The sequence below is a fragment of the Syzygium oleosum genome, unplaced genomic scaffold, assembly GCF_021117445.2.
Source record: "Syzygium oleosum isolate NSW1041296 unplaced genomic scaffold, Sole_v2.1 Sole_v2.01, whole genome shotgun sequence".
Taxonomy (NCBI): domain Eukaryota; kingdom Viridiplantae; phylum Streptophyta; class Magnoliopsida; order Myrtales; family Myrtaceae; genus Syzygium; species Syzygium oleosum.
In genome coordinates, this window is record NW_026607485.1 from 39000645 (window position 1) to 39018529 (window position 17885).

Below are 17885 nucleotides of genomic sequence, written 5' to 3' on the forward strand. Positions count from 1 at the left end.
ATGTTTAGACACATATTGTTGTCGATAACGGAAGTATTTTTCATCAATTAATTATTTCAAGCTATACAAGTGATTATTTTTAAGAAAATAATCGGATCATTGGCATAAAGATGTTTCCAACCCTTTTGCTGCTACACAGCAACTTAACTTCACCGTGGCAAAAGTAGCAATCTCACCAGTTTTCTGCAGAGTTATATGGATAAGCGTATGATGATAATGATGGGCAACCGATCTCGCCTAAGTTGCTTTGCTAAATATATTAAGACACTGCCTCATGAAAACACAAAATGTAGTCTATGCATCCCCAAATATCCACTTATTTCAAAGAATATGAAATGAATGTCCCCGCAATCGAATATACAGTTGAAGAATTGCTCATATACATTATACGCAGTAATTTTACAAAAAAATTGGGATTAGACAATTTATCGTGTAATGATTCCTTTAAAACAGGGATGTTTTGTCGGATAAATGGATACTCCTATGGGATCCGTTCGTAACACATGGATTTCCAGAAGAGTCCACATCGACGACGGCTGTGTCACCCGGCTTGTAACCTCCAGAAAGGAGAGCTTCGCTCAATAGGTTTTCAATCAACTGGGTCACCGCTCTCCTAAGAGGCCTTGCACCATAAATTTGGTCATAACCCTGTTGGCATACGAGGTCCATGATTGATTCAGACACCTCCAATCCAATACCCATCGACATAAGCCGCTTTCTCACGTCTTGCAACATAATGTTCAAAATTTCGAGCATCTGGAAGAGAGGCAATGAGATGGATTTATTACTTTACAGTACAAAGTAGATTTTATGTTGCAAGAAACCTAACCACATATTCTTTGAAAATATGTTGAGACATCAGCACACGTTTGGTGAGCATGGAATGCTATCAGAGGAACAGTGAGACTGGCAAATGAAAAGGTTAAAACATCTAACCTGACTCTTCTCGAGGGCACGGAACACAACCACTTCATCTATCCTGTTGAGTAACTCTGGCCTGAAATATGCTTTCAGTTCTTCCATCACCAGTGCTTTCAATCCAGCATGCGATGTTGACTCATTATCTGGACTCAGAAAACCAATAGAGCGCCCACCTTTTGCAATTGTACTCGAACCCACATTGGATGTCATTACAATTAATGCATTCTTAAATGAAACTCTTCGTCCCTGTGCATCACAAGAAGATTGCGTGTTAGGAAAGAAACTTGTTGCTCATCTAACTTTATACCCTCACTGTAAGAATTAGTGCACTTTTCAGTCCCAATATGAAGTCCAGAAGTTCATAAATCTCGAATTTTCTCTGCAAGGAACAAATTGTTAGCAAGCACGAACCTCGGAATCTGTGAGGTGTCCGTCCTCAAACAATTGCAGAAGAATATTGAATATATCTGGATGTGCCTTTTCTATCTCATCGAGCAACACTACTGTGAAAGGCTTTCTTCTGATAGCTTCTGTAAGAGTACCACCCTGTCCATATCCTACATAACCTGGAGGTGATCCAATCAATTTGCTCACAGTATGCCGCTCCATATACTCACTCATGTCCAATCTCAGCACAGATGCTTCCTGATATAATAGAATAGAGGCAAAAAGTAGAAATGTCAAGTGAAAACTCATCAACCATCATGAGCTGAGTCGGATATAGAAGTTAAACACAGACTCTTCAACGTAGGAATGCTTAAAAGAAAGGCTCAACTTACATATGTTTGGAAACCTAATCGATGTATAGATCAAGGTCATTACCCAAGAAGCATCTCACTACCACCGAAGTTGTTCAAGATTGGGTTGTCTGATAAGCTAGATTAATGGAAAGAAAAAATCACTAGCTTAAGTAAAGATCCCCTATCCTACATGTTTGTGGCTTATAGCCTTTGTACAGGCTATCATTCTTGAGGCCAATGGTGGGTAAAATATTATGACACTTTACCTTTTTGTTTAACCAGTTTGTAAAATTTCACTGCACTAAGCAAATATGAGAGACTAAAACTCAATGACCTATTATGCTTAGACTCAATTCTGTGGAATTAGGCACCCGAGGGGCAAGGATTCGCACCTGCCAACCGGCTAAGCAAAATCAAGACAAAATATAACTGATTTGGATAGGTTAAGATCAGTGTTTTGGCATACTGCCCTGGTAGACATGGATACTTCAAAGTCACATGACATGTCTATTTAACTTTGGCCCTACCTGAACAGTGATGGTGCTCAGAAAGGAAGTGTTGTGCAATCCTATATTTTTCCATGTCTCATAACTCTTACTCAAATTAAAAATGCCTGAAAGAGACATGACAAGTCTTGTTTTTCTCCACCTGTGGTAGATCAAGAATATCCAGAGAGGATCTTCATAAAAACCAAGATGGCATAATTGCAATGAAAGTCCTAAAACTTTTAAAGAAAATGCAATCAAGTCCTAACTTAGCCAAAAAGTATAATCAAGTACCTCCATTATGTTCGTCTAATTTGAGTGATAGTGTTGAAGTATTATCCCACATCGATTGACAACGGGTCTTAAATGCTATTTATATTCATGTGGCCTCCCTCCACCTAATAGCTTAAGTTTTTTTATAGGACTTTCTAACATGGTATTGAAGCCAATGCTATCCCTTTCGCGAATGTGCGTGGTAAAAATTCCATGTGAATATGCGATGTCAAAATTTCACGTCAAAATTTCACGTGCTGCTCGTAATCCAGCTTGCACGTGAGTGGGGGTGTTGAAGTATTATCCCACATCAATTGACAACGGGTCCTAAATGCTCTTTATATTCATGTGGTCTCCCTCTACCTAATAACTTAAGCTTTTGGGTTGGACGTTTTAACAGACAGAAAATGCCAACGAGGCTTATTTGGCTCCAAGTGGGTGCCACATCATCACAAAGTCCTAAAAAATAAAAAACTGGAAAACTCAGGAAAAAAAAAATCAGAACAAGAGGCTGCAACAATGGCCCTCATCGGTGTTGGTGTTGCTTGAATGGGGGCGGCGCTGCCCCACATTCCCCGCAATGGCCAGTGCCCATTGCTGCAAGCAGGCAAGGGCTTGCAGGCCCTCGCACAGTGGTAGCGCCACCGCTCGCCACCATGACCAAGGGCCACCGGCCGTCACCTGTGGCTAGCGAGGGTTGCCAGTGAATGTGGGGCTGCACTGTCGCCCATTCCATTAACTCATTCGCAGTGCTTTTTCTTGTTTTTCCCTTTATTTTATTTTTTTTTATTTTTGCCTTTTTTTTCGCTTGTGGGGCCCACTTGGCTCAAAATCAGTGCCACGCAGCCTCAAAAATATTTTTAGAAACAACATCATCATTTTCCGTCACTCAAATTGGACGGAACTAACATGAGTATTTTGATTGCACTTTTTGGCTAAGTTTTAGGACTTGACTGCACAAATTGAAAGTTTTAGGACTTTAAAAGCACTTATCCCACATCAAAATCAAGCTTCTTCAAGGAAAAGGACGAAAAGATTAGATTTATGTTTCCCATTAGATATTAACAACAGAGGAGCTCTCATAAAAACTAATGCATCAACTTACCGATCCAAAGTAGCATGCAGCCAGAGCTTTCGTTAATTCAGTCTTGCCGACTCCAGTAGGGCCACAAAAAAGCATTGCCGCAATAGGTCGGTCTGGATCCTTCAAACCAACCCTGGATCTCTTAATCGCTCGGGAGATGGCAGAAACAGCCTCGTCTTGACCAATGACCCGCTTTCTGAGCTGCTCATCAAGACCCACCAACAGCAATCTTTCATCAGCAGTGAGCTTCTGAACTGGGATTCCTGACCAGAGAGAAGCAACAGCTGCTATATCATCAGGTCCGACCAGCGTAGGCCTGCAAAAAATTACCAGGGAAGTAGTAAATGAACATCAAGTTCAGTCTGTGAAAGGCACATTGCAATCACTATTTATGAATATATTTTTTTAAGGAAATCCTACTCATTATCTTTCGATGTTGAAGGCAAAGCAAAGTCTGAATCATCCATATTTGAAGAGCCGTTTTCAACCTTCATCCTGCTCCCCTGGACCTGCTAATGTTACCTAATGAAATAAGAGCCATGAACTGACGAAGAAGCTGGATAGATACAGAAGCAGTGCCCTTACCACTTCATGCATAGCCTGAACAGTACGAATTTCTTGCCAATAATCATTGGGTGACTTGGAGAGTATGCATATTTGTTGTTCCTTTTTCCTTTTGAAGGCGTCGATGTGAGCCCTACTCCCAGCCTCGTCAATGAGATCTATTGCTTTGTCAGGGAGGTATCGGTCAGGAATGTATCTTGCCGAGAGTTGCACAGCAGCATTTATTGCTTCCAAAGTAAATATGCATTTGTGATGGGCTTCGTATTTATTGCGTAAACCCAATAGAATCCTAACTGCATCCTCCTATGAATTTATTTCAACAAGTCAAATAACATTCTATACACAATTGTCAGCTTCATGAAGTAAACTTCTATTAGACGAAACCTGGCTTGGCTCATTAACAAGTACAGGTTGGAATCGCCTTGCCAATGCCTTATCTTGTTCAAAATGCGTCCTGTATTCGTCCATAGTTGTTGAAGCAATGCACTGCAAAGAAAAAGAATAAAAGGCATCTTCGATTGGCAAACTAAAGGGTAGTTAATACACCAAACTTAGTTTTAAAGCTACTACACCTAAAGCATACACCACAATATAAACTAAGACCCAATCATGAGTCAATTGCAAGAGAAAAGCAGCAGACTGCCTTCGTTCTAATTGACATGGATTCAAATTATATAAATATACTCAAGTTGGAAATTGGGTGAGATGATAGGGAGAGTAGCTTCAATCTTCATACTTTCAAAAGTGTGCTTTTACATGACAAAAATCTTTACTTGACTTGGGGCTCATCTATATACTGTTTCACCTTTATTTACTGCATTGGATAGCATAAATCCTCATTTGTAGTAATAGTAAAAGTTCCAGGAAGTGTCGTTTGAAATTCACTCATGTCTAAGGAGAATGCCAAAGTCTTCTACAAATAATTTGGTAGGATCAACCTGAATCTAACCGTAGGGCTTAGTTCTGATTCATTGATTAGATTGCAAGTAAAGGATAGTTGATCTCATTTCTTGAGATTGACAATAGGGAACAATCTAAAATCCATCAGAAGAACTCTTTAGCTTTCTGGCGTAAAAGACTAAGTTAACAACAGAAGGATAAGGCATTCTCACTAATTCAACATGGGTATGTAAGAAATTTAAAGGCAGAGGTTCCCACAAGAGAGCATTACCTGTAAATCACCTCTTCCAAGTGAGGGTTTCAATAGATTGGCAATGTCGAGACCAGATCCCTTATTTCCTTTACCAACAGTGCCAGATCCAATGATCGTGTGGACCTCGTCTATGAAAAGGATGATGTTTCCTGCAGGCGGCAATTTCGGAACTATGAGACGCTGAAAGGATTAGTTGCTCAACAAAAGACAGCCCGCTCATAACTTAATTCACCTGATTTCAAAGTTTCTTTCAGTAAAGAGGTAATACGAGCCTCCAACTCCCCCCTCTCCTTTGCACCGGCAATCAATAAACCTATATCTAAGGACATTATGCGTTTGTTCTGTTCAAACAAGAGAGATCATCAAACTTGACCTAAATAAGTCGGTCTAAAAAGTGTTCTCAAAGAGTTGATAGTTACATGAAATCATGCACATAAGCAGAGACACACCAGAAGAAAAGGCGGAACATCTGCATCGGCAATTTTAATTGCTAAGCCTTCAGCAATGGCCGTTTTCCCAACCCCAGCTTCGCCAAGAAGGATAGGGTTGTTCTTGGTTCTCCGACAAAGTATCTCAATGATTCTCTGAACTTCAGTATCACGGCCAATCACAGGATCGATGAGTCCCTCGCTGGCTCGAACAGTGAGGTCCACGCAGAATTGAGCAAGAGCACTTTTCCCTGGCAAAGAGCAACCAGCATATCTTTTTTATTTTAGCCAAACATCCTAAGTCATTGTTTGGTCGATACACACAGAACATAAGCAAAAGAGGATGGTACCTCTGTTTTTGTCGGTGGATTTAAGGGCAGAAGCCTTTCCAGAAAAGGGTTTGTTAGGCATAACCTTGGAAGCTCCAGCAGCAGAAGCAGAAGATGTGACTCTGCCGTCTTTTGCAAGCTCCCCTTGAAGTCTTGACACTGCCGCATCCGCCAAATCATTAAGATTAGCTCCCAATCTGCAAATGAAGGTATCACAAAAGCCCACAAAAACATAATGCGTTGCATGTGCATAATCAATTACTGCATCTACACACACACACACACACACACACACATATATATATATATATATATATGAAATGCTATCACATGTCAGTACCCTCCGGCTATAACACATTGCGCCATGCTCTGGCTGGGATGATCGTTCGTATATGCGATTTCACAGGAAAATACAACAACCAGAGAGTCAACAATTCAGGAGAGGAAGAGGAGGACCTCTTGAGAACACGGGAGGCGCTGCCATCGTCGACAGCGAAAAGTCCAATGGCGATGTGCTCGGGGGCGATAAAGTTGTGGCCCGTCGTCCTCGAGTACTCAACCGCAGCCTCGAACACGCGCTTGGTGCTGATTGAGAAGGGGACGTGAGCAGGGGATGAAGATTTGCTGCTGCTGCTGCTGCTGTTGCCGTTTTGGTGTTCGTCGGCCACAACATCATTCTCGATCACATCATCGTTCTGATGATGATTGTGCCAGATGTCGAGGACGGCCGCGCGGGCATCGTCGAGGGTGATGGCGGAGCCGAGAAAGCCGGGAGCCGAAGGGTGATTGCCATGGTGGCGGACGTGATCCTCGGCGATGAGGCCGAGCAAGAGGTGCTGGGGGAAGACCATGGGCTTGCCCATGGTCTTCGCTTCTCGCTGGGAGAAGACGATGGCCTTGATGGCCCTCTCCGTGAACCTCTCGAACACCGCCCTCACGTGAAGGAACCGGTGCTTCTTCTTCTTGGCGATCCGGAGCGGCGAAGCTTGAGTTTTGGCGGGTCCAATGGAACAACGGGGGTGCAGGGAAGAACCCCAGAAGCTGGAAACGGGCAATCGGATGGGAAGCATCCTGCTCCGGCGACAGGGTGCGGCGACGGAGGCGGCGAAGGGGGAGTGGATGGAGAGGGGAGAGGAAGACGACGTGGACACCTCCATTACCATGGGAGGGAAGGCAGGGAGGGAGGGGGGGAATGAGGGGGATGTTAGGTAGGAGGGGAAGAAATTGTCAACTCTGTCTCTGTCTCTCTTTCTTCTCTGTATCTTCTTTCTTTGTTGACGAATGGAGGTGGTGATATTATTATTGGGTAGACTTGGGATGCTGCGCTGTTCCTCCTCACAAGATCATTATTATTCCTTTGGAAGAATTGAACTGGGGAGGGGAGGGGAGGGGAGGGGAGGAGGGAAGGAGAAGGAAGGGAGGAGGAGAAGAGAGGAGCAAGTAAAGAATTGAACACCCAGAGACAGAGAGACCGAGAGAGAGTCGAGCTCAATCAAAGAGGAAAGCCAAGGAAACACGTCAAGATGCAATATGCAAATTCCCCCACGTTTCTCCTTCTCCTCCCTGCTCTTTCTCTTCTTCGTCTTCCCCCTCGTGCCACTTCTGACTTTTGGACCTCACTGAACCCAAGTTAACTCTGACCCGCCCACCGCCGCCCAGGCATACGAGATATTTTTGGAAGAAAAATTCTAAACAAGAAACCTACCATAAGGCCACCTTCTCTTTCTCCAGAGAGGGCTTTACTGAGTTTTAAGGTCGAAAAGCTTGGAGCTCAAGTGGCCATGACCATAGCCGAGAGAGATCGCAGAACGAAGAAGATGAATGGAGGAAAAGAAGAAAGAGAAAAAGGAAGGAAGATCTTCATGTTGATTATAATGATGCCGACGCCTCGGACCTTTTTTGGTGTCAAAGCCTTTTCTTTCTATTTTACTCATTTCATTATCTTTTGTATAAGTAAAGCCATCATTGCATAACAGAATGAGGTACGACGTCTTGATTACATCTCGGCGTCCTAACACTAAACCTTAAACCAGAAAAACACATGTCACTTGACAGAAATAAGAGTTCTACAGATAGCAACTTCTCCCGAGCAATCGCCTGTCCTAGCTACCCCTGTCAAAGCCAAGCAGAGTTGTCTGTTTAACCGCGGGCAAAATTTTCCAAACAAAATTCCAATGTTTCGTGCCGATTGCTACGAGGAGAGTTTGGCAATCTCTTTCAAGTTAACCGTTTACACAAGAAAGTGAACCAAATCTTTATAATCAACGTGAAGAAGATTTGGTCAAATATAGAGCTCGGTGAAGAGGTCAATATGACTATCGACAAATGATGTGATAGTTACTGATAGTTACATAATGTAGTTATTGACGATGATAGAACACTTCACTAATTATGAATATCGATGATCATGAAATACAACTATCGATGGTCAGTGGTTAAAAAACATATGAATGATAAAACCTATATACGGCCAATGTCATAGTAAATTTGGTTAGAGTGTTGGAGGCAAGGAAATGAAGGAGGAAGACAAAGTGAAACCGCCAATGGAGGACGAAGCCTAGTTGCACTTAAGGAGTTGCAATTGCTTATGTGCAAGGTCGACCTACCATGATAGAGCCTAAAATTGTGGGAGCATACTCGTAACTGCATGTAGAATATTGGCTGCTTATGAGCAGTTATGTTTAACATATTATAAAAGGCAGTGTGTAGTTATTGGAAGGGGGTCCTTGATCATCAAGAACAAATTCCTTTCGTACTTTTTAAGTCCATCAATGTATTCTTAGTTTCCTGCATTTACAGTCTGTTATTTATATAATTTATTGTTCTTCGTTCTTGTCACGCAAATTCAATTCCTATTCGAATCGCTAACTAACCCATTTAACAATTATTAAGGTCAAATCCCAATTTCCAGTGAAACAATTATTACTCTACTGAAAAATTCGATTTTTCGCAAACATTACAAGCCCACCAATGCTGCCTCTGCTTCGGCTTCGAAATAAAAATATATATATATTTTAGAAGAATAATAGCAACAAGTAATAGTTGGTGGTGGATGTATGCATTGCCTTTTTACCTATTATTAATAACACCAAATCCAATAGATAAAACAGTTTAAAAGTGTCTCAAATTCTTTCTCTTTTTATATTTTAATTTAACGGGGAAAACGGGCTATTTTTTTTTTAGAATGCGGTCTAGGTCTAAAACTACAAAAGCAGCACCCAAATAAGGCAAAGCCCAAATCCCAAAAATCCAAAACACAATTTCGGCCCAAATAATCCAACCACAACCTTAAATACCCAAAAAAGAAAGAAGGAAAGAAATACGCAAAAAAGAAAACCGAAAAAGAAAAAAGAAAAACAAACGACTAGAAGGGAAGAAAAAATAAAAACAAAAAAGAAAAAGAAAAAGAAAAAAGCAAAAGGCTCTAAGAAGAGCTACAGGAGAGCAGCAGCAGCAGCAGCAGCAGCAGCAGCAGCCTCCTCCTGAGTCTCTTAACGCGCCGAAGCAGCCGAACCTGAATCCTCTCCCCCCGATCACCTCCCCCCCCCCCCCTCCTCAACCCGCCGCCGCCGCCGCCCTCTCCCGTTCGCCTGTTAGTGTCTCCAATACTCTCTCTCTCTCTCTCTCTCTCTCTCTCTCTCTCTCTATCTATCTATGTGGAGATTTTGTTTGAGAAAACTAGGAGCTTGGGCTGCTGAAACTTGGTGATTTCGTGTTTGTCTCCGTTGTCCCTTGGGTTCTTGTTCGTCGACTTTGGATTGCTTGGCGTGGCGTGTTGAGGCGTGGGTGGTCTCTGCAGCAAGGAGGCGTTTCCCGATTCCGCCGTTTGTTTCCGCTAATTTATTGCTTTTCGTCCTTCTGCGTCTGTGTAAAGCAATGTTCCTTCAGCTCAGTGACCGGTGACTATTATATCGCTTTGCGGTCTACGATTATCCCGTGCTGATAGAACGTCCACCTGAATTCTTGGCATAATACCAATCCTCCTCAATGCTCCACTTCCCTTTGTCCGTTCCGCGCAAAACAACCCTTTCCCCCTCCTCCCTCGAACATAGATTTTCGTAATGTTCTTTTGATGATGGAGCACTCGTAGTTTGGTATTAGGTGTTAAGAAGTAGCCTAATTGCGATTTTATGACAGTTGGTGTTCGATTGTAAACTGCATGCTGTTAAAGAACAGCAGACTGTCTTGAGGATTTAACTTTTTCGTGATTCAAATATTACGCGTTTCTTATATGTTGGATACAAAGGAGATTTTGCCAACCTTGGCTACACGTTTTTAGTTGAATTCGTTAGGGATAGACCCCATTAACGTGGTTCTGCAGTATTCCTTCTTCCTTCCATCTTCTCCAACTTGTCACGATTCTTGAAAAGAAATTACCGTTAAGATATAGTTTCATTGCCCTTCGTAGTTCCCGCACTCATTTCTCTAGCTACTTGATCGACTGCTGATACGTTGACTTAATTGTTTTCCTTTGTCATCTGTAGAAGGCAGAGATGAAGCTGGATGTGGATGTTTTGAGATATCTGTCCAAAGATGACTTTAGAGTTCTCACTGCTGTTGAAATGGGGATGAGAAACGTTAGTATTTAAAATGATGGACCTCACTTTTTCGGGTTCATGCATCTGTATCTGTTCATTATAGGTTGGTCATTCCATTACACGTCACCGATCTATACATTGTTTGTTTTCAGCATGAAATCGTCCCTTCCGAGCTTGTGGACCGTATCGCTTCTCTCAAGTATGCTCTCCAAACTCTTTTCTCGTTGTTAACAATATTGTTTTTCTCTATCCTGGCATTTCAATGTCCAACGTCTTTCTTAGGCATGGCGGTACGTACAAAGTTTTGAAGAACTTGCTTAGGCACAAATTGGTACACCATGACTCTTCCAAATGTAAGTAGCCATATAAAAATTCTTGAGACCCTGTCTCTTGAATTCCCATTTTTTCTTCTTCTAATTTTTCTTCTTTGCTGGACATAGATGATGGGTTTCGGCTCACCTACCTTGGTTATGATTTTCTTGCGATCAAGACCATGGTTAATCGTGGAGTTTTTACAGCCGTTGGTCGTCAAATTGGGGTCGGAAAGGAGTCTGGTAACATCGTTTACAAATTTCTTGCCTTCGTGTTAATTCCTGTCAGATTCTGCTGTATGGAAATTCAATCCCTAGGACTTGTACTACTTTAGGTTATGTATGATGAGAATGAGACCCAAATAATTTGCAATGATAACTTATGTTGTTGTTGCAAGATATCTTTGAGGTTGCCAAGGAGGATGGTTCCATCCTTGCTATGAAGTTACACAGACTTGGTAGAACTTCTTTTAGGGCAGTTAAATCCAAGCGTGATTACTTGAGGCATCGAAGAAGTTATAATTGGCTCTATTTGTCAAGACTTGCTGCACTTAAAGAGTTTTCTTTTATGAAGGTATATACTTGCTTTTCCCAGCATTCATTAGCTCTTCCTTTTGATATTGATGATTAGCACTGAACTGTGACTGAGTTGCTTCACTTTGTAGGCCTTGGAAGAGCATGGTTTTCCAGTCCCTGATGCTGTGGACTGTAATAGGCATTGTGTGGTTATGTCACTCATCCATGGATATCCACTGTAAGAGCCCCTGTTGTTTACGTTATTTTTGTGCATTGTACTTGGGAAGGGACGACGTATAAAATATAGTTACTCTTTCATACATGATTCTTCCATATTCTATTCCTTAAGTTGGATCTGGTTTCACCTTTTTTCCGGATTCTTGTTACGAAGAAACTTCTTTGGATGTTATTTGGATGCAATTAATTCAGGTTCACATGAACTGTTTTCCAGTATAATTTTTAGACACAATTTTAACGTCCAGAAATCATACTTTACGGCTTTAAAGGAGCAATTTACTCTGTGTGGAGTTAGTAAATGAAAGTTAAAGTTAGTCCTTAAATATGTTTGGAATTATCAACTGCAAAGAGACATAATGACCTATTTCGTCATGTACAAACAATATGGGTGAGACCATAAAGTGGGGAAAGGAACAAGAAGGCAATGAGCTTAGGCAATTGCCAGAACCGAACAACACTGAATTTGGTCACATCATGCAGCCTCCATTTGTTTTAAGTTGGAGGATGCTGCGAATGTGCATATCCTTAAGTCACATAATAATATAATCTGCACTTCTGATGATCTGACTGTTAATATATCTCCTTTGAATCACATTTAAATGTTGAAACTTCTTCCTTCAAAGTTGGACCTGGAGACATTCAGATAACGATGGAATGGTGCTATCTTTAAAAAAGCATTTTTTAATGTTTTAGGAGAAACAAATGCACTCACAGTTTTCACCCTGGTTTTCTTGCTACATATCTTCTTGCTATTGACCTTTTGAGATTTCCTCATGCAAGTTTTGATTGTTTTACCTTTTCCGGACAAAACTTTTATTCTGTTAACAGTTCGGAGGCATTGCACCTGTTTCCAGGATTTATGTAAGTTTGATAGCATTAGGATTTGTACAACTTAAAATATTAAAAATTTCCCAAGATTCTAGGGAGACTATCTAAGATTTATGAAATTCAAAAGCAATTTCATGTGTGCAGAGAGTGTTATTGTGCTCTCTCATTAGCATGTCCAGGCCCCTTTTCTTGTATTTAACAAATGATCTTGATTTTCCCTTGGGTGAAGAGTAGAGGACTCTCCTACCCAATTTCTTTTTGAAACTCAAGATCATTTGGGTAGTCAACTGTGAAATTTTCTATCTTTGAGAAGATTCTGGAAGAATAAAGAGAGGCTACCTCATTATTTAATTCTGCCTCTTTATAACACATGCAAAACCTACATGTCAGCACTTACTTCTAGAGATTGTACATTGGCTGTTGAGAAATTCTTTTGTGATGAGCTTCTAAGAAACTTTTGTTTCCTAATTATTCTTCTCCAGAGCATCCTGAACATTTTGTGATAATTTTGAGGCGTCTCACTTGCATGAATAAAATAGTAGCTATCTGTAATAATATTATGTAGCAAGTCTTAGGGCCAAGCTGCTCCATTTGGGACCTCAGCAAATTGTTTTTATGGGCACAGCTGCTAGAGTCAAGCTCTAGGGATTGGAAAATCTGAGTCAAGCTCTGTGAACAAGTATAATTTATGTAGATGCCCTTTTTTAACTGGAGAACAGAAGCTGATGGTTTCTCTGATTTCCTCTATTTCTGTGACTGAGATTTTTTCTCTTGAATTATCTGAAAAATAAAGAAAATCAAATCACAACACCCCCACCCCTCCCATTTCCATTTGCCAACCCCACCTCTTTGTTATGCAACTCCTGGCTAGGTTGCTGCTGTCAGTGATGAGATATATTTCTTCTGCAGTGTGCAGGTACGCGAATTGCAAAGCCCAGAGGTGGTTTTCGAGACAATTTTAGGTCTCATTGTTCGCCTGGCAGAACACGGCCTCATTCACTGTGATTTCAATGAATTTAATATCATGGTAACTCCCAGTTACTTTATTATCCTTGCTAGAGTTGCTAGGGAATACACAACCACACAAGACGATGACATGACACACACTTGCACATGCTAATACAAAGAACTGTAATAGGGATGTTCTCTATAATGGATCCTTTGTATTTCTTTGATTTCATGCTTATGAGTTATTAGCACCTCTAATAACCTTAGTGCAATCTTCTCAACAATTTTACGTTTTTTTCTACGATATTATTAGATTGATGATGAGGAGAAAGTTACCATGATTGATTTTCCTCAAATGGTTTCGGTATCACATCGCAATGCACAGATGTAAGTGATATTGCAAGCTTCAACTGCTCAGTACAGATTTGTACATTAGTCACTCTTGTTTTTATTGCTAAATTTCTACTTTCTGTTTTTCAGGTACTTTGATCGCGATGTTGATTGCATATTTAAGTTCTTCAGCAAGAGGTTGGTCCATTCTAAAACCGCATCAAATTGTAAAAATGGTTTTACTTTTTGACCTTTTAGGTGATGCAAAAATATAAAATGATGACCCACTTATGGGTCATCCTTAGGTAGTTCTTGCAATCTTGAGTGATGAATGGGTTACATTCTTTTGTAGGATGGTGATGAAAGTATGTTGACTATATAATGTAATACTCACTGAGGAAATTAATTTTGAGAAACCTAAGAAATCCGCAACTTTCAAGTGCTTTGATGAAAAGAGTAAGCAGTTTTTGACAGAAGTCTTTTATTGGGAAAGAAAGTTGATTCCTTGTCTGTAAAGGCTCTGACATTCTGTCTCTTCCCCCATTGTTGAGAAAATCAAATGTTTGATTGGAGTAAAGTAAATATTTTGCCATACTGGTAGGCAACTTACCTGCAAATGTTCCCAATGCAATTTGCATTATTTGTGAGTCCACTTCTTTTGCTATTGATGGAAATGTTATCCGTGCATTCATCGCTCTTTCCCCTTGATGAGAATGTCTTTAGATTACTTATTCTCTCTTTTTTATTTTGCTGTTGGGCCACAATTCTTCTGGACTAAAGAGTTCATAATAAAACAGGATTTGAAAATTGTTCATATGAATGAGACATAGGTTTGGTCTTGTGAAAATTCTTTTGTCTGTGAGTAGAATACGTTACAAGTTCCTTGTTGGTAGAATTATGTTATTTTGATAACTTGATGTCCGTGCTTTCAAACTTTTATGGCTCCTACAGACGCTTTTTGTTTTTATGGGTGAGATGGTGCATTATATAACACATTTTCAGTTTTTAAAACAATCATGGATCCATTTTTCTTTGTGACAATCTACCACCAGGTTTAATCTCTCTCTCGAAGAGCAGATTGATAATCCTGATAATTCAGAGGAAGATTCGGAAGAAAGCAGTAGACCTTGTTTTTCTTCAATAAGCAAATCTGTTGGTTTTCTGGACAAAGAACTTGCTGCTAGTGGGTTTACTAGAAAAGAGCAAGATGATATGGACAAGGTATAGTGATTCACCTTTTATGACTCACTTTTAGGGGTGGGTGGTTTGCAAATCATAAACATTGTGTTATCCAATTGCTTAATTCGGTGTTAGATCTAGTGGCTGACCATAATTCTGGTTCATGCTTGGACCTCTTAGGAGCGTGCCCATTTAGTCTTCCAATTCTCGGGATTTGTAACTGGATAGCACAGGTCTAGTTCCTGGTTTTTGGGAATCCTACCTGCACCATGTTTCTTATCCTGGTGCAATAACTTTCTAAGGTTTTTGATTGATTTTGTTTAGATCTTCAAATGCTTGGCCTATCAATCTAACTCAACACCAATAAGCCTGACACACTAATTATAGATATGCTAATCTGGTTGTCTTTTCTATTTTCAAGTCCCAATGTAGGACAGTGTCTAGGTGGTAAAAACTTTGGGCATGCAACCGTAAAGTCTTTTGAAAATATTCTATCCTCTTCAACTCTTTCGTCTTATTCCTTCCACCAATTTTACTCTTTGTAGTTCTTGGCTTCTGTCAGCTTCTTTTCTCATGATCTTCTTCACGCTCTTGCATCTAGAAGCCAAAATAATATCTCGCCAATTGGCTGCATTCTGTTTCCTGGCTTTGCATGTTTGATCCTTGTGTGGAAGTGGTAGTATTATGGCTAGTATTTAACTTTTCGTTTTCTGTTTTCTTGGATACATGTGAGTGAAAATGAGAATTCTCTTACGGGATGATATAATTTCCAGTGTGTTTCCAGACGTGTTTTCGAAGCTGCTGCATTCTGAAATGAAAATAAAAACAGAATATACAATTTGTACAGAATCAATTACATCTTACCCTAGGGAAATTAGTGCATTAATGCAACTAATTGACACATTAATCAAAAGGTCATCCCTAGTGTGTTATCGATTGGATATCGTAAGTGTGCATTGTCCATGATGTGATATTAACCATCTCTTATTGGTTTCCTTTGATATAGTTCGTTGAAGAAGGGAAGGATGAGGACATATGTTCTGATGATGAAGAAAATAGTGCTGGAATGGATGAAACCATTGTGAGAGATGTTGACTCTTTGCATCTGCTGGATCAGGTACTTGTCTCAGAGCGTTAGCGGTGATAGGCCCGAAAATCAACATTTGCTGAAACTTTGTGAAACCTATAACATCAGGACATGAGATTTCCTCTTTTTACTGGAAGCTATGTTGTTGACTGTGCTTCATTTTCAAAACTAAACAGATCTATTAATAGACTATTTGAGCACTTGAGTGACTTTTTCACCAGATAAGATGAAGTTGTGTTTTATATATTCGTTTATGAGAATTTCCTGGTTTGTTTCCAGGATAGTTAACTGAAGGACGCAGTAATAATTTTCTGGCTGTCAGCTGAGATCCACCTTAAAATCTATTTGAAAGTCTAATGCACTGACTCACTCGGTGTTATACCCTAATCTTGCTATTTGTATGACCAGCCAGGGAACATTATAGAAGGTAATGAGGAAAAAAATGAAGAAAACAGACAGAGCTGTGAAGGACAACTCAGCGAACCTTGTGGTGAGGTACACTACAATGAGGTAAAATATTTACGGTGAAATCTTTTAGGCATTAGGTCTGGTTTTCACTCACTAGCTATGTGGTCTTGGATTGTGCATGACAGCACTTTTGATTATCAACATAAGTAAAAAGGTTGAGCAATATGAATCACATTGAAGACATTCTTGCTTGCAGATATCTTGAAGTTCAATCTGCCTTTGTTGTGCTCTATAATGCTCAGGCCCATTTTGATAGTTTGGGCTTGGGTTCCTTGTTCGAGAACCTCTGACTCTACTCAAGCATATAGTCTCTGTACTTGTGACAAATTTCATAGACAATGAGGATGAATAAGCTTTGAAAGATGCCAGCTATCTGCAAAATGAACTTCTCTCTCTATGTTCTCCTTAAATGTGCACATTCTAAATCACATTTAATGGCATCTGATCGAATGGCTAATTCAAGCAAGTTTGTGGCTTGAGGTCTTTGAATTTAGCATCTCAGAATCTGGTCAAGCGATAATTTTGTTTGCTCTTACAACAAAGAATTATCCGGAAATTTGTTTCTCGAAATTTATGCGGATAGAAAATACATGCAACTTTAGTTTGATTAATTGGGTCGCTGTCAATTGTTTTTTTGGAGGAGATATTGAACTGGTATTGTGTTTTCTAATTGTCGTGTCTGCTGCTTTTTCATGTTTTTGTCGGTGAGTCATCTCTGGCTTATCGAAAACGAAAAGCGAGTTATTTTTCTGAAGAAGTTTTATCATATAGTCATCACTCTCGTCGTTTATTGCTCTTTCTTGTTAAATTCAGTAATGAGAGAGTTTCTTTTCCACCCGGTGCAGGATGAAAGTGAAGAGAATGAGAATGATGCTGAGTTGGTAAAGCGCCTGAACAAGCAGAGACGGCGAGCAATTGCTGCTGTACATAGAGGAGGGAAGACTATTGCTTCTAGAAATTCTTACAAGGACAAAGGTGGAAGGTCATCTCATAATTCCAAAATTCAAAAGCAATTAAGCTCCTGGTAGTGCACATGGAAGAATTCAGCAGCATGTAGGGGCTGTAGGAAGGAGTGAGTTTAAGACTTTGTATTATAGCATATTTCGCTAGGAAAGATAAAGGAGAATTTTGTGTATCGGAGGTATAGATAGGTGGCTATTTTGCTGCAGAATATGTATAATAGTCAGTTACCTTCACTATGCTTATGTCTGAGCTGTTGTCTCAAACCGCTTTCTTGATTGGTCAGGAAAAGGTTAATTTAATGGGTAATGGTTGTTGAATCATGCACCACTATTTGTTATCGAAACCTTTTTTATAGTTAATGTTTGCAAAACGACTTGGCTGTTCAAATCCACTGTGGCAGCGAAATTAGCTTGGGCTGGAATGATTTGAAGTAGTGAAAGTGTATTTTGCCGAATAAGTAATATGTCAGGCAATTGTCTTCTGTGTTTACTGTTTTAGTACAT

General features: G+C 40.2%; 2 protein-coding genes across 8 annotated transcripts; one reads left to right on the plus strand and one right to left on the minus strand.

Moving 5' to 3' along the window:
• Nucleotides 1–290: 290 nt before the first annotated feature.
• Nucleotides 291–7176, minus strand: LOC115682303 (chaperone protein ClpD, chloroplastic). Of its 2 annotated transcripts, none has more exons than XM_030606499.2 (12): nucleotides 6434–7176; nucleotides 5999–6174; nucleotides 5670–5899; nucleotides 5453–5561; nucleotides 5239–5369; nucleotides 4452–4553; nucleotides 4089–4370; nucleotides 3924–4012; nucleotides 3525–3819; nucleotides 1333–1566; nucleotides 937–1167; nucleotides 291–756 (listed from the first exon to the last, which is right to left on the minus strand). In XM_030606499.2, exons 1-12 carry the CDS (start codon nucleotides 7138–7140, stop codon nucleotides 445–447), a joined length of 2898 nt encoding a protein of 965 aa, XP_030462359.1. In that variant the 5' UTR covers nucleotides 7141–7176; the 3' UTR covers nucleotides 291–444. The 2 variants fall into 2 exon arrangements, with proteins under 2 accessions (XP_030462359.1, XP_030462352.1); XM_030606492.2 differs by having other exon boundaries at nucleotides 3924–4015; nucleotides 6434–7175.
• A 2374-nt stretch (nucleotides 7177–9550) lies between these two features.
• On the plus strand, nucleotides 9551–17706 carry LOC115680354 (uncharacterized). Of its 6 annotated transcripts, none has more exons than XM_030604157.2 (14): nucleotides 9551–9569; nucleotides 10462–10554; nucleotides 10668–10714; nucleotides 10798–10868; nucleotides 10956–11069; nucleotides 11225–11400; nucleotides 11492–11580; nucleotides 13317–13434; nucleotides 13669–13742; nucleotides 13836–13883; nucleotides 14738–14906; nucleotides 15871–15981; nucleotides 16360–16461; nucleotides 17265–17706. In XM_030604157.2, exons 2-14 carry the CDS (start codon nucleotides 10471–10473, stop codon nucleotides 17445–17447), a joined length of 1386 nt encoding a protein of 461 aa, XP_030460017.1. In that variant the 5' UTR covers nucleotides 9551–9569; nucleotides 10462–10470; the 3' UTR covers nucleotides 17448–17706. The 6 variants fall into 6 exon arrangements, with proteins under 6 accessions (XP_030460017.1, XP_056169674.1, XP_056169683.1 ...); XM_056313699.1 differs by lacking the exons at nucleotides 9551–9569; nucleotides 17265–17706 and adding exons at nucleotides 9606–9845; nucleotides 16616–16800; XM_056313708.1 differs by lacking the exons at nucleotides 9551–9569; nucleotides 17265–17706 and adding exons at nucleotides 9606–9845; nucleotides 16616–16800 and having other exon boundaries at nucleotides 16360–16446.
• Nucleotides 17707–17885: the final 179 nt, after the last annotated feature.